The sequence below is a fragment of the Carcharodon carcharias genome, chromosome 22, assembly GCF_017639515.1.
Source record: "Carcharodon carcharias isolate sCarCar2 chromosome 22, sCarCar2.pri, whole genome shotgun sequence".
In the NCBI taxonomy this organism is placed as follows: domain Eukaryota; kingdom Metazoa; phylum Chordata; class Chondrichthyes; order Lamniformes; family Lamnidae; genus Carcharodon; species Carcharodon carcharias.
In genome coordinates, this window is record NC_054488.1 from 40342208 (window position 1) to 40364256 (window position 22049).

Here is a 22049-nt window from a genome sequence, read left to right on the forward strand (position 1 = left end):
ATGCAACTATTCTGTCAATATAACTAACGTATAACTTAATGCAACTATACTGTCAATATAACTTGCTGTTTCCTCTGGGTTATTTGCATTTTAATGTGCAAAAGAAGCCGGGGAATTTCTACTCTAAATGTCGCAAGAATTCAGGAGGGAATTAAAATCCCAATTTTCTTTCCTTGTGACACGGGCAATGAGTTGGTGCGTGAGCCCGGGTAATTCCCTGTGCGGCCAGAGGCGGTGCTGTAGCCCGGACTGAAGGCGATGTCAGGCTTTCGTTTCCAGCCGGAGCTGAGAGGCGGAGGGACCCGGCCGGCGGTCAGATTATCGGAGCGGACACGGAGCCAGGAGCGGGTGAGCAGGACAGAAACGGGGAGAGGGGTAAGAGGGCAGGGAGTAAGAGGAGGAGGAGGGATTGCAGGGAGGAAAGGAGCTCAGTAATACCAGGCGGCGCGGGAAGGAAAAGCCGAGATGTAAAGGAGGAGGCGGGAGGTGAAGAAAGAAAGTCTGGCGTTGATCTAGCGCCTTTCACAGCCCGAGGACTCCCCAAAGCGCCTTGTAGCCAATTAAGTACTTTTTTTTAAGATTAAAAACTGTAGCCACTGTTATGATGCAGGAAACGTGACAGCCAATTTGTACACAGCAAGATCTCACAAACATCAATGTGACAATTACCAAGTGATTGTTTTCTAGTGGTGTTGATGGAGGGATGAATGTTGGTCACAATCCTGGGAGAACTCTGCTGCTCTTTGAAAAGTGCCATGTGATCTCTAGTTGCCACCTGAGAGGCCGGACAGTGCCTTGGCTTAATATCGCACCTGAAAGATGACACCTCTGACAGTGCAGCTCTCTCAGTACTGCACTGAAGTGTCAGCATAGCTTTTGTGCTCAAGGCTCTGGAATAGGACTTGAACACAATCTTCTGACTCAAAGATCCAAGTGCCACTGCTGGGAGGGAGTGAGATGGAAGAGGGAAGGATAGTAAAAAGGAGAGATGACCAGAAAAAATGGGAGAAAAAGGCAGCTGGTTGCTGAATAACAAATCTCTCAGCCACTTTCTTGATTGGCTGGTACTAACAGGCTCTCTGTTTAATTTCTTAAGGGAACAAATTCTTAACAGGTAACTAGAGCACAATAGAAAGTTCTATGCCCAAACTAGTTAGAAAGCATGGGCTACTTGGTTATGCAGTTTGATTCTGTTAGATAAAGCATACTTGTACAATATAAAATTATTTTTTCTCTGAGCACAAGAGGGAAACTAAGGTATTCAAAATTAATATTTTTGACAGGATAATTAGGTGGTTTTCATGAGATGACAAATAAGGGGACATAGATGATGTATTATTGTATCATCACTAAGACCAAAGGAGATTGAACAGAATTTTTATACAAACTTATTTGAACATGGGAAGTTTTTTTTTATCATAAGTCACTATTGCAGGAAAGACTAACATCATTTAAAATGGAATTGGATAAGGGAAAACTGAGACTGTGGTAGATAGCTCCAATGGAAGAGCTAGCATAGGCACACTGAATGGGATGGTCTCTATACTGTGGGCTTGATGATTCTGTAATTCAAAACATATTTGGACTCAATTGTAAATGTCACACACCAATGAACTTGTTTCAAGTGAGGCAAATGCTTGCATGACCAGCAAGTTCCTTGAATTTAAAAAATGTGTAAGTGTGCCAAAGTCATAGATCCGGGTGGGGATTGTTGGGGAGGAGTTGGGTGGGGATTGACGGAGGTGGGTAGTCGGAGATGGGGAGGGGGGGGGGGGGGGGGTGGGGGGCTGGTCAGAAGTCGGGGGCAAATGGAGCGTGACAGGTTGGGGGGTTAGTTGGGGAGGCTGGGTAAGGGGGTGTCGGGGGTGGGGAGGTGTAGGAGGTCTTGGGGGGGTGGTGTCAGAGGTCAGAGGATGTGGGGGAATCCCATGAGGTCAGTCTAGGTCTTTGCAATAGTTAATTCAGAAGTTAGAAGAGGTTTTAATTCTTCTAACTTTTCCTGAGTAACTATTGGTATAACCCTGGTGGAACCATCCGAAGTTTGAGAATTAAACCGCATTTTCGGATGGTTCCGGGCGCAGCGCAATTGTTTAGAGGAAGTGTGCACTTCTAGGCAATTGTCGTTCAAACCCTTACCTGAGAACTTCCCAGAGGATTCCCCAGCACATCTATGAGTACCCCCCAAATTGATGCTGGGGAGCTCAGAAGTTACGAGCCATTGTGTTTTGGGCTGAGTGAGCTATGTGTAGGAAAGCCAATGTTATTCTAGTTGCGTTGTATCTGATTTGGAGTAATTTATAGTAACAATAGGAGTCAAATTTCTAGAGAAACATGAGCCAAATTTCAGTATTCAGATAGAGTTATTGGACAGACAGTTTTTGTTGAGCAATGTTTGTCACAGTAGTCTGGTAGTCTTTACTGCTAAGATTGGTAGTTTAGAGTTTCTTTAAAAGCTTTGTTCTGCCATTTTGCAGGTCAAGGCCAGGATGCCTAAGCTTCATGGGTTTGATTTCTGGAGGACCACGCTAAACGGTGCTCGATATGTGGTTGCTCCAATGGTGGATCAGAGTGAGCTTGCATGGAGGTTGCTTAGTCGTCGTCATGGTGCTCAGCTCTGTTACACCCCCATGCTTCACGCCCAGGTGTTTGTGCGAGATGCAAACTACAGAAAGGAGAACTTATATAATGAGGTGAACGCAGAGGATCGACCACTAGTTGTTCAGGTATGGTGTCCGGGTCAGCTGTAGCAGGAATAGGTCAAACTGTCTCATTAGCAGTTTGAGCCTAGGTGATGATTGTATTTCCCAATAACCTTAAATTGTAATGTTCTGTTTATTGATTTGAATTAAAGTATTTGCGTAATTTGTAAGTGCCCAGAAGTGCATATTAAAATGTGCCAGAAAACACAACACTGAAAGCCAGAAAGTGCACCTAGTACTTCTGACAGGAAAATTCTCGACCTTGTTATGCTACAATTACTTGCGTCCTTATTTTGTAACCCGGTCCTGTTCGTGTCTTGTGTTTTCTTTGCATTGGACTACCTTTTATTATATTTACTGTAATCCCAAGATCAGTTGTTATAGATCCATTTAATAAACCTTTTGATTTCTTGCTCACATACTAATTATTTTATACTTTATCCCCTTCAATCAGTTATCAGTATAGTTATCTAAAACATCTAAATCTTGGAATGGGTTGGATTGTTCATTATTTACCCCGCCACTCATTTTAATATCCGCAGACAGAGAATTTGCTTATTATGAATGTATGTTAATCCCTGCTTCATCCCTGAAACGCCCTGTCCGTGACCTTTCCAGCCTGAAAAGTTGTGTCGTTGAGGCCAATTTTCTATCTAGTGCCACACTACATCTCCCTTTTGGTGGCTAAAAGCTTTTTAAAAGTTCAGTGTTAAACCCTGTCTGCAATGTCAATAATATCTTAAAAAAAACAATTCCAGGTTAAACAGTGGCATTTTTACCTCTGTCCTTTAAGAAGTCATAGTTTTCAGAATGCTCAGATCTCTAATTTGTCATAATGTTCCTCCCCTGATACAGACAATAAATTTTACTGTTCTCTAGTTTCCAGGTCTTTTGACACTTTGCTAGCAATTTTGATTCTCAGCAATTACTCCCAAGCAAGTAAACTTGTAAAATGTCTTATGAAGACCTTCAGGGAGGAAGAATTCCCTGCTTTTGCAACTGGATTCATTTGGATCACTGGGGTGCAGCAGAGAGAGGAAAATTGGGCAGGAGGAATGCACACCTGTAGTGGAGCCCTGTTTTATGTGTTGCATCCAGTACCCGCGTGCACAGTAACACAAATTGACCACTGTATATTTTGGAGTGATTAAGCTAGTCTTATTACTTGTCTTCATTGTGCTCTAATTGCTGACTCATTTTTTCCTTCCAGTTCTGTGCGAATGATCCAGAAGTGTTTGTCCAAGCCTGCCTGCTGGCTCAGGATTACTGCAATGCCATTGATCTGAACTTGGGCTGTCCACAGATGATTGCAAAAAGAGGTATCACAGTTCCTTTCTGTTTTCTTCATGAGCTGAGCTACACTGATACTGATATAATGCAAATAATTACTGACTGTCCAGGCAGTGGAATCACCACATCTCATCAACATCTGGACCCAGCAGATGAGAAATTGCTGATTGAAATGTCAGTAGCTTTGGACTTGTCTTATTACTGGTTAAACTCTAATGGAACGGAAATGGCTATAGAGGTTAGCAAAGTGTTCCAGTGAGGAATTAGAGTCATATATGTCACCGGGGAGATCGCTCAGCCCATCAAATTCATGCTGGAATTAATTCCCTTTGCATTATAAACGTTGAAGCTTAATCACTAAAAGCTGTGTTAATTATAAAATGTGCTTTTCATGAAGTACTCATATGAAGTAGTTTACTTAGTCTAAAATTGCACTTTGATGGTTTCCCTATTTCAATATTGCAGCTGAGAATTGGGCACTAAAACATTTCAACATATTGGTAATTTTAGAAAACATAGAAGCAAAGATTGAAGTTATGACTATGGCTTGATTCCGAGCATTTTAATCTTGAAACGTTACGGATTGATTGGTCTGGTAATATGAAAGACCTAATGGCTGAAGTCAGTCAGCATAAACACTGAATTTGAAGATTAACAATGCATAGAGCTGATTATTAATTGAGAACTTAGTCTTGATTGTGATGTCCTAAACTAGTATAATGTGCTGCATTTCTTGTACTCTGCTGAACATTTACAGTTTGAGTTGGGTGAGTAACTTGCATGTATTGTATTAATATATTAACAGTAGTGTCTTATTTTTCCACAAATATAAGTCAGTACCACAATTAACTGAAGTTATAATGATCATGTTCTTTTCCAATTGATATGCCCAGATCTAGCCCTGGGATTGCAGCACCACCTAGTGTGCAATTATGGTCATGCAGTTTATGGTGAAATTATACTTGAAAATAAACTTGCAAAGCAAGGAAACAAATTAGTTTTAAATGTGTTCATTACAACATTTTAGTAAGCTTAAAATAGTCCTGAACTACAAATTACTCATCCATTGATTTAAGTAACTAAATGTTTACTTCGAGTTTGGCAAGACGGCCATAGAAAAGGGCAAAACTTTTTCAAAAGTACATTTTGAATTTTTGATGGGATGTAAATAACTTAAGATAGAAATCAGGAGGCAGCTTTGAGATGTTAATTGTCATCTGATGGCCACCCCGTTTTTCATGCACACTTAGCTTGAAGCAATACCTAAATGGACATGCAAGCTCTTTTCATATGCTATTTGCAATTTGTTGGCCTGTAACCAATGTTTATTACATATGAGAGCACGCAAAAGGAAAAAAAAACTCAATTCTAGAATTTGTAAAGGAAAAATAAGGCCTGTGGGACAAAGTGGTCTGAAGTTCACACAGTTACAGCATTGATCTCCTCTAGGTTTTGAACTCCTGACTGAGTTGTGGGACTAAAAGTGGCACTAAAAGACTGAGCCTCATATTTTCTATTCTTGATGCGTTTTCAGAAACCCAATATCTTCCATAATAATGACATTATGAGGGTTTATTTATATTGGTAGACTAAATCGGCTTCCCCATATCCACAAAAAAGGACAAGTGTAGGGCAGCGTATCAGCTATGATCTTATTCTGATTTATGATGCATTTTAAATCGCCTACAGTCTAATTTGTGGGAATATTTGGAGATTATTTTTGAGACAATGTGACATTGGGAATTTGCGGGTTATGTGGTCAGGATTTGCTGTCCATTTACATTATTGAGTGGAAAACCTACAGTTTTCCAATAAGCTCCTCGCTCCATTTGAAGACCGTGTCCTTTGCATGGGCCTTCTGAAAGTCCTGTCCTTTGAGTTTACCTCATTCTTGAAAATAGCAACCCTATTTTAATCAAGCAGAAGTTATTTTGTAAGAGAATGTCCAGGCTAAGTATAATTAAACTTGACTTCCTTGTGATTGATCTTTTCACAGGGCACTATGGAGCATTTCTACAAGAAGAATGGGACTTACTACACAAAATGCGTGAGTACTTAATTGGTTATTGAAACAAAACATTCTGCACAGGGTCTCCTCAGTCTCTTGGAGCTGAGTTATGTATGTTTTAGTATTTGACATCATATGTTTCAAGTTCAGAAACCCATTCTGAGAGATACTTAATGTGGGTGGAGGATGCTCACAGATTTTCCCTACTATACATTTGCCTGCTCTGTGCAGTATACTGTAAATAGAAAATGTAAGGGCGATTGAATAAAGAGTCCTTATGGGGAGAGAACTCTGTGAAATTATGTCATCCTGTGTTTTGCATGGAGCCTACAGATTCAAGCTTTTTAGTTACAGCATGCTTTTCTTAAATTCATTCATGGGGATGTGGCTGTCACTGGCAAGATCTTCTCTATTTGCTCTTGAGAAGGCGATGGTGAGCCCCGTTCTTGAACCACTGCAATCTGTGTGGTGTCTGTGCACCCATAGTGCTATTAGGTAAGGAGTTCCAACATTTTGCCTCAGCTATTTCTAGTAATTCAGAAATATGCACTGCACTGTCTAGTTCTTAAGCCATATAATTCCCAGCTTGGGAGGCACAACTCGTACATGGCATGGGAAGGAGGAGTATAGAGAGGGAAGGAGCAAGGAAACCGAAACAATGTGGACAAAACAAAAGATTGCATGTTAGCTGTCTTAGTAGCAAAACACATTAATCTGCTAATGTTTTGCAGAGTGGTTGGGCTGTTTAACAGCTACACAGGTGTTAGCCATGGCTCAATTGCTAGCATTGTCTCCCCTGAGTCACAAGATTGTGAGTTCAAATCCCGCTTGAGACTAAGCACAAAAATCTAAGCTGACATTCCAGTGTGCACTGAGGGAGTGCTGCACTGTGAGAGGTGCTGTCTCTCAGATGAGATGTCAAACCAAGGCTCCATCTACTCTCTAAGGTAGATGTAAAAGATCCCACTACAATATTTCAAAGATAAGCAGGGAGGTTATCCCTGGGGTTCTGGCCAATATTTAAACCTCAGTCATCATTCCAAAAAGCGGATTATCTGGTCATTATCACATTGCTATTTGTGAGAGCTGCTAACTAGCTGTAAAGCCTTTGGGACATCCTGAAGTCCTACAAGGCGCTACATAAATGCAAGTCTTTCTTTATTTTATCTCCATATGACAAGTTCCTGATTTTAGCAGGGAACTTGGGAAATGCGTTGAGTAAAAACAGAATCATCAGCAGAACAGGGGAAGTGAAACTAGTGAGTGTGCCACCCTGGTGCACTTAGCATTTCAGAGTAAGTTGCTTGCTTATCTCAAAGAATGAAATTAGAGGTAGGACCAAACGAGAAAACTGTATTAATTATGTTTAATTTACACTCCTTTCTCAGTTTCTGAGGCACATAAGAGAATCTCTGTTCCCATCACATGCAAAATCCGAGTTTTCCCAGAAGTGAGTAAAACTGTGCAATATGCAAAGATGCTGGAGAAGGCGGGTTGCCAGGTAAATAAAGACATTCCTATTTTGTTTCCTAATAATCCTGATTGTAGTGGACGTTTAAATTCTGTGAATTTTGAGTGGCTGGCACACGTTCATCGTTCATATTTGGATTGTAATTCTGAAGGTGTCAGCTTGACTCAGTCAATTGTGCTATTCCCTTACCCAGAAAGTTCGGTTTCAGATAAATATTGAATACAGTCAGAATTCCTGTGCTTTGGGTGAGAAGCTAATGCACTTCATGAAATGTTTAATTAAACATACGCTTATTATTCCTGCAAAGCAATACTTCCCAAGATAAATTTTAGCACTATTGATCCTTAACCTTTCTTTTGATTGTGCTGCAGTAGTATGGCATGATACAGAGCTGTCTGTTATTTAATAATAAATTAGCAATACAATATAATCAAACTGAAAGGTAACTTAGGCCAGAAATTCTCCCCCCACCCCACAATTAGGGGGGGTTGTGTGGGGGTGGGTGCGAACCCAATCTTAAGGTTGGACCGGCAGCTCATTAAATTGAGTTAAGTAGGTTTTAAATGGCCTTAATAGGCCTTTGATAGTTCAGCGGGTGTGCAGCTGACTTGGCTGTGTGCTCGCTGAACTGAAAATCTAAATGATGTGCGGTGGCATTGGGATGCCCACCCGACATCACGTGCCCGTCATTTTACAGGTCGGCGAGCAGGCCCCGCCCCCCGCTTGCCGACGGGAAAATGCTGCCCCTAGATTTGGGGTTTTTTTTTTAGTTTTTCTCAATTTGCAAAGAAAATCAAAATTTGAACATTTGGACATTTGAGTTAAACAAAAATCTGAGGTTAAAGTGTTCTTTCACGTAATTGGTAACTTCCTTATTCTAAACAAACTGAGGATTCTACCCTGTTGTTAATTGATTCAAATATACCTGATTATTTGTGTTAACTGTGGAGAAGACTGGAAATCGCTATTTAACTAATGAATGGTTTTATACATAAATAACCTCTGCAACAACCATTGCACTTCAAAACCATTTTTTGGAGCACTTGAGTTGTTTTAATGTTACAAGGCATTATTTAAATATAAAATTAGTTTCTTGCCTATAACCAAAGTCCAGATATTTTGAATTTGGGAGACTTAAATTAGCTCAAAAGCTCTGTGACCTACATTTACTTTCAGATATTTTCTCCTAGAGTAAACGCCGTGTCACTGGAGTGCATGAACTGGTTTAGGGAAATTTTTGCACACTTGCCCTTGAGACTGTTAAAATCGAGCACAAATCAAAATGATTAAAGTCGAACTTTTCATTTGGTTGTAAGGGCCCCTAAACTTTACATTTGCATTGTCTCAACTCGGCTTCTTGCGGGTACGGACTTGCAACAAATATCTACCTTAATTTTTAAACCTAATAAGATTTATTAACAGACTCATGAATTATTTCAAACCACCTTAGGAATGTTGTTGCTTTTGTAAATATGAATGGGGACATGGCAGATGAGAAGCATTTTCTTTCAACTAAACTGATACTCAAATGCATTGAGTCCTATGACAGCCAACAGGTCTACAAAATCTTTCATGGAATAAAGGAAATGCTTGTTCAGGTTCATTTCAGTCAAATTCATTATATGACACAGTTAAAAGAATAATTATGTTGCTTGCCACACAACTGCTGTTGATTTTGGTGCTTTTCAAATGTTATGGTTTTAAAATACATATGCAAGCGATAATCTGTTTCAGCTGTTAACTGTTCACGGTCGTACCAAGGAACAAAAAGGGCCTCTGACCGGTGTGGCTGACTGGGAGCACATAAAAGCTGTGAGGTAAGAAGTCAATACACTATACCGAATAACGGGTGTCAGTTTTCTCATCAGCAATTGGAGTGAAGGAATTCACAGTTTAGGAATCGAATCTTGGCTTATCTGTGGTCATGTTATCAAAGTCCTGCAAGTAAAATAAAAGCAAGTTTTGTTCAACTTCGTGTGAACACGAGCAAAAGATCAATGATTTCAATCTTGTGGAAGATTATGAATTTTGGATTTTGTCCTGACCAGTTCTTTGCACACATCTCTAATATCATCTTTAGGTCCCTATTGCTATTAGATGGCAATGGTTATGTATTTTAATTTTTTTTTAATGCTGCTACTTTTCCCATGCAAATCATCACACTTTCAGGAAGGAGCAGCAGCTCCAGGGTCAACTGCAATCGCAGTAATAATCTCTTCTAGCCCATTCTCATTCACAAAACACCCTTCACTTTGCCTTCCTCCATCTCTGTGTTAGGAAGCAGTCTTACCGCTGATCATAACTTTCACATATTTAATAAAATCTTGTAAAACAAACCAATCTTCAGTATGTAGGATTCTATCAGTGTCTGATCCCACTCAAACAACAACTTGAGCTCTTTGCATCAATAGTCAATGCCATTTAATTGCCAATTTCCATCGCATTGTTGACTTTACCTCCACAGCACGTGGTGTACTCTGTAATTTTTTTGCACCTTCCTCTTTTGATCTTAATGGTCTTGGGACACAGTGGGAGCATAGAAGTTCATCTAGCATCACTCTGCCATCTACCACTTTGTATAGCTCTTAAAGTTTCAAGCCAAATAAATACTGATTGGAAATCTATTCACAAACATTGGATCCTGGGAACCCACCGTGGCTTCTCAATTTTGCCTTATTGTTCCCTTTATCATTGTACCTTTTTTTACAGAAATGATACTAAATCGACATATATGTTGGAGCTGGTTTAGAGAAAAATTAAAAAGTTAATTCCCAGGTGCAAGAGCTATAAATTCAAAGATAAAATTTGCAAATCTGAAATAATTGCAAGTCTGGCAGCATCCGTGGGAAGAAAAATGACCTGAAATGTTAACTCTGTTTCCCTTTCCACAAATGCCATCTGATCTGCTGGGTATTTCCAACATTTTCTGCTTTTCTTTCAGATTTCCAACATCCACAGTATTTTGAAAATCTGAAGGCTCTAATGTTAATAAAGACATTTGGAACAGGGAAAGAACATTGTGCATTAAAAAAAGCCAAAGGCTATATTAATACATTTAGAATGTAGCAGCAGAATTTGGACTGTGAGCATAGAGGTCACTGTTCTTATAATTAATTATCCTCAAGCGAAACTGGAGATTAGAAGGTATTTTTCTTACCAGAGCAATGGATTTGTAAATTAAGCTCCCAGTAAAAGCATTTCATTCTGTCAATTTAATCCTTCACCAAAGATATATTTTTGTCACATTGTGCTGCCACCGAGTGTCTTCTAGCGCAACACTGCAGCAATATTTTTGACCTTAATATAAAATTTATATATGAAGGCCAATATAGACACTACAATTGGTCTTATTCATCAACACATATAATTCGCTACAAGTTTGATAACTAAAGATTTTCATAGAAAAAATGAAATATGCTGTTCAATGCAGGAAAGAAGTGAACATCCCAGTTTTTGCAAATGGTAACATCCAGTACCTGAGCGACGTAGAGCGATGCTTTCAAGAAACAGACGTACAAGGTGTAATGAGTGCAGGTATGTCCCTAGAGCAAATTTACTTTAGCTGGTTTCTAGTTAACCTGATGAAGTTTAGTTTACATTTTTTTTCCTTTTTGCTACAATATATACGAAATCTTGGATCAACTTGAATTTTCCATCAATTAAATCTTATTTCTTACTGGCAACTTTTCCATTATAAATTGCTGAGTCCATGTTTATAATGGAAAGCAACTATAAGCTTGTCATGTTGCAATTATACCATCATGTAAGTGGTTGCACTGTCGCAGCTTGATTTTGTATTTCCAAACTCAGCCTGTATAAAAGGGAAACATGTAATACCATGGACATTGATACATATTCAGAAGGAAACAAAGCAAAGATAGTTTCCAGGAAGACTGAAGAGAATCATTTGAAAACTGTATTCTATATTGGAAAAAAAAGGGTTCTCCACTAACCATTTAAAATGTGCACTTATTACCATTCTTCACCTATCCTTCAGCTATCAAATGAATGGTTGGGTGATTTACCCTCGGGTCAGTCAACAGTCTGATTTTTGCCTCACTCCTGCAAGGGACATCAGTCCCTCATCTGATCCTCTGCACACAAACACACACACACACACACACACACACACACTGCGCAGTCCATTTGAAAACCAGGAAAAGTCAAATGCCTTGAATGTTAGCTGCCATTAGTGGAGGATTGAGAGATACTTTTTAAAACAATAGCAAACTAATAATAAAAGCAGGTATTTTTACCAAAATAATGTAGATTTAATTTATTTTATGAATAGGGTAACAACATATTCTGAAACTTGTGGGTGTCACTTGGTTGATAAGGTAGAACAAATGGGGACAGCATATTTTTTTAAGTCCCAACGAAAGGAGCAGGCACAGACCTCCAGCATGTCTAAAGTGTACTTTAAACAGCTTTCTTTTCTAAAAAGAATCCTCCTTCCCTGTCAAGGAATCTCCACATGTATAATAATGAGTACAAACCTATTGACTACAACTCCACAGCATAATTATATAGAATATACAACACAGAAACAGGCCATTTGGCCCAACCTATCCATGGACATTTATGCTCCACTCAAGCCTTCTGCCATCCTTCCTCATTGATAAGTCAGTGTGCTGTGGCATTGACTGACCAGAGATACCCTCAGTAAGCAAAGCAAATAGAAGCTAAAATATACATTTGCTCACCAGTAAAATAGCTAGTATTTAGCTGAAATTTAATTCCATAGGGAAAATAAGTATAGGGCAGAATTACACACTTTTTAAAAAATTAACTAATTCATTAATACACATACAAATTATTTCATAATTTTCACTAAAGGCACAGTCTTGAAGAACTGTAGCCAGTGGGGAGAGAGAGAGAAAATGTTTTGGCAGGAAGTTCCAGGAAGTAGGCCAACTGGCTGAAAAGTATAAAAGGTTTTTTGTGCTGCATATTTACAGAAATTCACAAACAGGCTTTAAGCAATTAGAGAGAAAAAATTGGCAATAACATTATTAAACTGTGCTGTTTATTTGTGTGCATGAATTGAAAGTAAGTGTCCAGTGGAGGGAGATGTTGTCAAAAGCAACCCAGATCCTGTTAACAGCTGGCTCGATATTTGTTTTTGGAAAAGGTTCAAGAATCTCTAATATAAGCTAATGTAAAGCTGACAGAAACACCTAGATTTTCTCCACGACAGAGAGGCTCTCCGAAAATGGTGGAATTGCCTGAAAATTGTATGTGCCACCCCCGAGCATGGCACTTCCTATTTATTTGCGGGGGCGGTTCGCATTTCACGTGTACATGGCAAACGGAGGCAGCTGGCCATTTAAATCATCAGTCGAATTTTAGTAGACCAGAGACAGGATTTTGCCCTTGGCGGGGGTGCTCGGCGGGGGCGGCCGGGAAGCTGACCTCCACCGTGATCGGCTCCGCACAGCGATTTCACGCAAGCAGGCCAATTAAGGCCCACCCTGCCTGGATAGCGAGCAGCAGTGCTGAACCTGCCTTTGCGGGCGAGGGGAGAGGGTGAGCGGGCCTCGCACACAGTTCACGCATGCGCGAGAAAGAGACCTTCAATCTCCCTGAGGCACAGAACAGTGTCAGGGAGGTTGAAGCGCTGTTTAATAAATTAATGCAGACAGTAAAAATTCAATATAACATGTCCCCTTCTGTGACCCTATCACATGAGATGGGATGTGTTTTTAATTCCAAAATAAAGTTTTTATTCAATGTTTATTTGCTTTAGGAAACCTCATCCCGCTCGTGGATGAAGTTTCCTAAAAAATGTAAAGGCCGCTTGGCCTTTTCACCTGTCCGCCAACTGTAAGGTTGGATGGGCAGCGTAGATTTGAATTTAATTAGATTATTAACAGCCTTAATAGGCCTTCTAATTATAGGCGGGCACACAGTTGACTCCGGTGCGTGCATGCCAAACAAAATATCAAGCGAGTGCGCAATGCCGTCGGGATGCACACCCAACGTCATCGCCTGTCATTTTATGCTTGGGCGTATTGGGCGCACGCTCGCCCACTGAGCGTATTCTGCCCCAGGTGTGTGAAACCCAAAGTGTGCAGATTAGATCTAGTAAGACAAGTCTGAACTTTGTGGATTCATTTAGATAGCCAGTGTACCCCTTTGGAGAGGTAAGGCACCCCTTTGGATCTGGTCCCAGGGCACCTTTGGGGGAGGTCTGGTGCCGTCTGGGGGAAGTTAAGGTGCCAGTTGGAGGAAATTATTGAAATTGTTAAAAGCAGGGATAAATTTGCATAGAAAGTGTATTAACCCATTATTGTCAAGCTCATTGGAATAGCAGAACTGTCAAAACTACAGAGGACCCTGTCAAGTGAACCTGTTAAAAGATTCAAGAGGAACTGTCAAGAGCACCTGTTAAAGGGAGCTGTCAGGCAGTTAAAAGTCCTGCCCTTCAAATCTTTGAAAAAAATGCCTGATGTGTTTACAAAATTGAGTGCTATTTCACTCTGTTGACATAAGCCTGAGGTTTCCTACTACTGGATTAGTGCTGCCTGACCAATTTCACAATCATCCATTATCACAGTAGGATGTCTGCCAGTTCAAAGTTTGATTGACAAGTGGTTCTCGACCCTTTGAAGTGGGACTATGAATTCCAATGCTTGGTGTTACAAGGGATTATGAACTTGAATGAAATGTTTGTTGTTATAAGGCCTTATGTAGTTGTAGGAATGTAAATGTAGTAAATAGGTTTTTATGAATGAGTGTTTTTTTCAATACAGTGAAGTCTGCAATAGATGCTTAGAACTTTAGTTTATAGAAATTTATTTTATCTCACATCTGCATTGGCTCTGAGGTCTTACCATGGTGGGTACTGTGTCAGTTGGCATGGTAGATGTCAGAACAAAGGATGGTGGTTGAGGATAAAGGCTTGGCATAAGTTGGCACTGTTGGCATAGGCGTTATAAAGGGCTATGGGGGTGAGCAGAGGAGCACAGATTGGCATAGATGGTATGAGGAGCCATGGTGAGTAGGCAGAGAGGCATAAGGCATAATAGCTTTATAGGGTCAAGGGGTTTGGTACACAGGTATAGGTTAGTATGGGGGTGGGCAGAGGGCATAAGTTGGCATGGAGGGTATGAGAGGCCTTTGGAGCTGGTACAGGCCATGAGGTGACATGGATTGGCATAGATGGGGCATGGAGAGTGTGTATGAAGGATGAAGGCTAGAGGGAATTTTCATATTTGATTCTTTTAAAAATATTTTGGACACAGTGCCAGAGTCCCAAGTAAGGCTGTCTGCCCAGCCTGCCTCTGCACCTGACAGCCTCCTCAGTGCTTCCGGGGTTGCCCACCCAGACTTCTAATCTAGCCCGACCCTGGACCGAAAATCCAACATCTGGGCAGCCATTTTTAGAAGTCGAGTTTCACAGAGCTGGGAATTCTCCTGACTCTCCCCACTCAACTCATGGACAAAAGTCTGGGCCAAAGTTTTCTAGTTTAATAATTTGATTTAACACATACTGTGTTTTCTTATCTATTTTCATTTCTGGCATTAGACTTCAGCTTGAAACATTCTTGTTATAGCTATGCTATGGAGGGTGTGGTACTGCTGGCTGCTTCCCCCAGTGAAATCAAATGGAACTTCAGAAATCTACCTGGTTGTAACATTGGGTTACTGATAAATGTAAAGTTAATTGTCAGTTCATTATGTGCCTTTTCTGGTTCCCTCTGTATTCGTGGAATCCGTGCCATTTTATAAAATCTTGAAAATAACGAATGTAACTCCTTTATTCAAGAAGGGAGGGAGTCAGAAAGCAGGAAACTACAGGCCAGTTAGCTTAACATCTGAAATAGGGAAAATGTTAGAAACTATTATTAAAAACATTATAGCAGGGCACATGGAAACATTCAGGGTAATCAGGCAGAATCAACATGGTTTTGTCAAAAGGAAATCATGTTTAACCAATTTATTGGAGTTCTTTGAAGAAATAACATATGTTGTGGATACACCAATGCATGTCTTTTTTTTATTCATGGGATGTGGGCGTCGTGGCTAGGCCAGCATTTTTTGCCCATCCTTAATTACCCTTGTTCAGAGGGCATTTTAAGAGTCAACCACATCGCTGTGGGTCTGGAGTCACATGTAGGCCAGACCAGGTAAGGATGGCAGATTTCTTTCCCTAAAGCACATTAGTGATTGTACGGTATTTAGATTTCCAGAAGGCGTTTGATAAGGTGCCACATCAAAGATGATTTCGAAAAATGGATGTGCCACAGGGATCATTGCTGGGGCCTCAGCTTTTTATAATTTATATAAGTGACTTGGATGAAGGGACTGGAAGCTGCATTTGCTGAGGACATAAAGATAGGTAAGATAGTAAGATGTGAAGAGGACACAAGGAGGCTACAAAGGGTGCTGGTGACATAGTGTATTGTCACTGGACCTGTAATCCAGAGACCCAGGGAAATGCTCTGGAGACCTTCTTGTGGAATTTGAATTCACTATAAATTTGAAACTGAAAGCCTAATGATGACCATGAAACCATTGTCGATTGTCGTAAAAACCCATCTGGTTCATTAATGCCCTTTAGGGAAGGAAATCTGCCGTCATTACCTGGTCTGGCCTGCATGTGACTCCGGACCCACAGCAATGTAGTCCACTCTTAAATGCCTTCTGAAATGGCCTAGCAAGCCATTCAGTTGTATCAAACCAGACGGACCACCCGGCATCAACTCAAGCACTGGAAACAGTGTCAGCAAACTCAGCCCTGTCGACCCTGCAAAGTCCTCCTTACTAACATCTGGGGGCTTGTGCCAAAACCGCTGCAGTCCATGTAGTGTAGGTACACCCACCGTGCTGTTGGGGACAGAGTTCCAGGATTTTGGCCCAGTGACAGTGAAGGAACAGTGATATAATTCGAAGTCAGGATGGTGTGTGGCTTGGAGGGGTACTTGCAGCTGGTGGTGTTCCCATGTGTCTGCTGCCCTAGTCCTGCTAGGTGGTAGAGGTCGCAGGTTTGGAAGGTGCTGTTGAAGGAACCTTGGTGAGTTGCTGCTGTGCATCTTGTAGATGGTACATACTGCTGTCACTGGATGTTGAAGGTGGTGGATGGGCTACCATTCAAACGGACTGCTTTATCCTGGATGCTGTCGAGCTTCTTGAGTGTTGTTGGACCTGCACATCCAGGCAAGTGGAGAGTATTCCATCACACTGCTGAATTGTGCTTTGTAGATGGTGGACAGGCTCTGGAGAGACTGGAAGTGAATTCCCAGCCTCTGACCTTCTCTGTAGCCACAGTATTTATATAGCTGGTCCAGTACAGTTTCTGGTTAATGGTAGCCCCCAGGATGTTGATAGTGGGGGATTCAGCAATGGTAATGCCATTGAATGTCAAGGGGAGATGGTCATTGCCTGGCATTTGTGTGGCGCAAATGTTACTTGCCACTTAGCAGCTCATGCCTGATTGTTGTCAAGGTCTTCCTGCATATGGGCACGGACCACTTCAGTTTCTGAGGAGTCATGAGTGATGCTGAATATTGTGCGGTGATCAGTGAATATCCCCATTGCTGATCTTATGATGGAAGGAAGGTCATTGATGAAGCAGCTGATGATGGCTGGGCCTAGGACACTACCCTGAGGAGCTCCTGCAGTGATGTCCTGGAACTGAGATGATTGACTTCCAACAACCACAGCCATCTTCTCTTGTGCTAGATATGACTCCAATCAGCTGAGAGTTTTGCCCCTGATTCCCAATTGACTCTAGTTTTGCTGGGGCCCCTTGATGCCACACTTAGTCAAATGCTATCTTGATGTCAAGGGCAGTCACTCCCACTTCACTTCAGGAGTTCAGCTCTTTTGTCCATGTTTGGACTAAGGCTGTAATGAGGTCAGGAGCTGAGTAGACATTTGGTATTACACTCTAGACAATGTGTGAATGAAAAATAAATAAATAACATAGAAGATGAATTTCTTCCCTACTTTGGCAGGAAAATTTTTTTTATTAATAACTTAGTGACTGGAATAATTTAGCCTTGGAGAGGTAGTGATGAAATATGTTACATATGACATATAAGTGAGGTAATTTGTCTTGCTGCTAAGTTTGATACTTTAAAATCAGACCACCATGTTAGCCATTGCCGTTTTAAGCTTGAAGTGAGTGTAAAACTGGTCTTTGGAGAGTTTTTGCCATTTGGAGATCAATTTTATACAGTATGTGTTCCATTTTTAGAGTAGATGATGAAAATCTGAAGAATCGGAAAAACATTGCTGGAGGTTTTTTGTGTAACAGAATGCAGTATATCAGCCAGATGTAAAGTTAAAATAAAAGTAGGAAGAAAAGAGAAAATAGGGAAACTAATGGGAAGACACTGCCAGCAGAAGTACAGTGACTATTTTATGTTAGTCTGAGGCATCTGTGAGAAAGAATTTGCATTTATGTTGTGTCTTTCATGACTTAAGGATGAAAAGGACACTCACTACAATCATTGGGGCCTATACTATAGTTAGCAGGAGAGACCTGAGATACTGGGACTATTTCTATTGGAACAGTGATGTCTTTTAAGTTATATGAATTTTGACCGAGTGAATAGAGAAAGACTGTTCATTCTGGTTGGAAAATCAGTGAAAATGAGTTACCAATTCAAAAGTGTCAAGAGTGAGAGAGATTGGGAGAAATTTAGGCAGAGAGTTTGTGGAGTATGGGACACTTTGCCACAGTGTTTGGGTGAGCCTGAAGCCATTGCTCTCTTAAGAATAAATTGAAGCCTTAATTGCCTCTATATATTTTAATACATGTAGTGTTGATGCCCAGGCTGCAACATCCCCGTGTTTTCATTGTGAGGGTAAACATGTTTTGTTTTCAAGAAGCATCCTGAGCAGGATAGTTAAAGATAATTTGTGCTTTTTAGGTGTTAAGTAACAGCTTGCACACACTTTTTACTTGTAAACAAAACACTTCATGTGACATGGTTCTAAGTAAAGTACAGAACAAGTAAGCTGGCTGCAAATGTGTCAACTTGTACCAGAAATTATACTACAAGTTGAGTATCTTTTATCCAAAACCCTTGAGGCCGATTGCATTTCAGAGTTCAGATAATTTTGGTTTTCATGTACTGCATGTACATTTACATTACGATAGCCTAAGCCTAGGCTAGCTATAGTCTAAAGTAAATAAAATGGCTAGAAAAGTAAGATGAATCAATGAATAATAAATACAACATACCTGCAATAAGTTTATTTTTGACATATTCACCAGAACAATCGCAAGGTAAACAGCGCAGACAAACAACTAGACTTCCTGCGCTAAACGTTGATGAGATTCAAAAAAGTGTGGTTTTTGGATGTGTTTGTTTATAGAATTTACAGATAAAGGATACTCGACTTGTAGTATTTTAAGATGTCGCAACCTCTAATTTGACATGGTTCTGAAGAATGAATTAAAAACTGTACCAAGACTCTCTTTATGATTCAGAAGTTTATCCATTGAGTAACTTACCTGTACAGACCAAGCAGATCCCAGGATTGATCCTCACTCATAGTTGATTTCAGCAGGAGCAGTGATTGATGACCATCCAGTTGACTTCTCTGATTATGGAGGGAAATTAGTCTTGAGGATTAAAAAAAAATTGAGGAAAGCTTGTATCTGATGTTGATGTCAGGTGAGGTCAAGACAAAGCTCAAGCATAAATAGCAACCATTAGCACTATGTACTTGCTGGACTTCACGAGAGATTGATAGAGGGAGAAGAAAATTGAAAGGGAAAAATGTATGTATAAAAGACCCGATTAGTTAACTAATGTAATTTTAAAACTATTTTTCTTCTTTTCGCTAATAGAAGGCAATCTACATAATCCAGCTCTTTTTGAAGGCCGTAAGCCACCTGTGTGGGAGATAGCAGAAGAGTATTTGGAGATTGTCAACCAATATCCTTGCCCGCTTTCATTTGTCAGAGCTCATCTCTTCAAACTCTGGCATCACACGTGAGTAGATGAACAATTTTTTTTCAGCGTTGGCTTATTTGACATTGTCATTGTGGTTAATCATTTCACAGTAAACAGTCTAGATAACAATCTAAGCTTTGTTTACTTTGTAGTTGGTCTTTTTGATCGAAAATTAATGAAGTTGGAAGCTCATTTCAAGGTCAACCAGGATGCCAAGATCATGGACTATCTGATTTTGCCTAAATCGGTGTCAGGGGGAAGGTTGGAGTTGGTGGCAAGGGTATAGAGTTTGCAGTAGACAAAGCAATAGCTTCGGTCTTCCCAATATTTAGCTGGAGGAAACAATGCCTCATCCAAGACTGGATATTGAACAAGCAGGAAAGTGACAGTGGAAAGATCAAAAGTGTGCTGGTAAGGTGCAACTGAGTGTCATCAATGTACATGTGACAATTGACCTCATGACATTGGATTATGTCATTAAGGGCACCATTTACGTGGTGGAAGAAGCGCCAAGGATGGATTTGTGAGGGTCTTTGGAGGTGAGTGAAGGGGTTTTAAAAAAAGTAGTTATTGCTGTGGATGCCCTGGATGTGATCAGATTGGTTGAACTTGAAACTAGCAAGGGCTATCTCACAGAACTGGGCGATGGAGGTGATGCTTTGGGGAAGGATTGTGTGACCTATCGAAAGAGTAATGTAGCCATAACTAACTGTAAACCATGCTCGTAATCACTGATGCAATCATCTTTCAATTCTTCCAGAATCGAATTTGTATTTTTATAGCACCTTGTGTGGCCGCAGATATCTCAAAGCACTTTGCAGCCAACTAAATGTTTTGAAAATTAGTAACGTTTATACTGTAGGGAAAAAATGCAACCAGTTCACACAGTGAGCAAACAGCAATGAGATAAGTGCCTCAAGTTTTAGTGACGTTGGTTGAGGGATAAATGTTAGCATAGCCACTGGAAAAACTCCCTTGCTCTTCTTTGAATAGTGCCATGGAATCTTTTATGTTCATCTGAAAGGGCAGATGATTGTAAAACAGGTGTTTAATAATCTCATCTGAAAGATGACACCTCCAATAATGCGGCACCCCCTCATTGCAGCAGTGAGGTATCGACCTGCATTGTGCTCAATTTTTGGAGTAAGGTTTGAAGATAACTTTTTATTCAGAGAGGGGTGCGACCATGGACTCAAGACTGACGCATCTCATTTCAAAATATATTGATTGGATCCCAAAATCTGGAGGACATGAAGTTTGCAACTGAAGTCAATGAAAATCAGGGAAAAGCTCTCCATTGATTGGAGTCATACCTAGCACAAAGGAAGATAGTTGTAGTTGTTGGAAGTCAATCATCTCAGGCCCAGGAGTTCCTCAGAGTAGTGTCCTAGGCCCAACCATCTTCAGCTGTTTCATCAATCTTCACTAACTTTCCATCAGAAGGTTAGAAGTGCGGATGATGTTTGCTGATGATTGCACAATGTTCAGTTCTATTCACGATTCCTCAGATACTGAAGCAGTCCGTGTCCATATGCAGCACGACTTGGACAATATTCTGGCTTGGATTGATAAGTGGCAAGTAATATTTGCATCACACAAGTGCCAGGCCAACAAGAGAGAATCTAACCATCCGTCTTGACATTCAACAGCAGTACCATCGCTGAATCCCTCACTGTCAACACCCTGGGGGGTTACCAGTGAGCAGAAGTGTAACTGGACTAGCCATATGAATACTGTGGCTGCAAGAGCAAGTCAGAGGCTGGGAACTTTGTGGCAAGTAACTCGCCTCCTGACTTCCCAAAGCCTCTCTACAATGTAGAATACACGAGTCAGATGTGTGATGGAATACTTTCCACTTCCCTGGATGAATGCAGCTCCAACAACACTCAAGAAGCTCTGCACCATCGAGGATAAAGCAGCCCACTTAATTGGCACCCAATCCACCACCTTAATCATTCGCTCTGTCCAACACCAACGTGCAGTGACTGTGTACCATATACAAGATGCACTTCAGTAACTCACCAAGGCTCCTTCAGCTTGTTCCAAACTTATGACCTCTGCCACCTAGAAGGACAAAGGCAGCAGATGCACGGGAACACCACCCCCTGCAAGTTCCCCTCCATGCCGCACACCATCCTGACTTGGAACTTTATCGCTGTTCCTTCACTGTCACTGGGCCAAAATCCTGGAAGTCCCTTCGTAACAGCACTGTGGGTATTCCTACGCCACATGTGCTGCTGCTATTCAAGAGGTGATTCACCTGCACTTTCTCAAAGGCAACTGGGGATGGGCAGTACATCATGAAAGAATAAAAAAGGGCAAATGCCAGTACAAGCACATTTCTCGTGCCTGGTTGTGTAAAGGAGTCAATCTGAAAGCTTCGACAATAGAAATAACATGTTTTCTTCAGGGGCCCAGGCCACTTGCACCTTTGGGGTGAAGCTCACATTATTCATCTCAAGGCCATTATGTCTTAACTCACTCCATTAATGGCCTCCAGAGATATGCAGGGTCTTGATTGAACCTAATTCCCAACCCAAATAAAATTGACCATTGTATCTATAGCAGGGACATCTGCACCAAGCAGCTAGCCAAGGCATCAGTGCATGCCAAGCCAGAGAAGAGCACTGCCCTTTACTGACTCAGACAATCTATCCCTCATGAAAGAA

General features: G+C 40.9%; 1 protein-coding gene across 3 annotated transcripts in view; it reads left to right on the forward strand.

Annotated features, from left to right (window-relative positions):
• Window positions 1-244: 244 nt before the first annotated feature.
• Window positions 245-22049, forward strand: part of dus1l (dihydrouridine synthase 1-like (S. cerevisiae)) — a 61378-nt gene continuing 39573 nt past the window's right edge. Inside the window, exons 1-8 of one of the 3 annotated variants that reach the window (XM_041217299.1) lie at window positions 245-348; window positions 2475-2723; window positions 3910-4018; window positions 5986-6036; window positions 7386-7498; window positions 9203-9285; window positions 10899-11002; window positions 19275-19419. In XM_041217299.1, the coding sequence (XP_041073233.1) occupies window positions 259-348; window positions 2475-2723; window positions 3910-4018; window positions 5986-6036; window positions 7386-7498; window positions 9203-9285; window positions 10899-11002; window positions 19275-19419 (944 nt within the window). In that variant the 5' untranslated portion in view covers window positions 245-258. Of the gene's footprint in view, window positions 376-1606; window positions 1675-2474; window positions 2724-3909; window positions 4019-5985; window positions 6037-7385; window positions 7499-9202; window positions 9286-10898; window positions 11003-19274; window positions 19420-22049 lie in introns of those variants that run through there. The other 2 variants (XM_041217301.1, XM_041217300.1) reach the window with 2 other exon arrangements.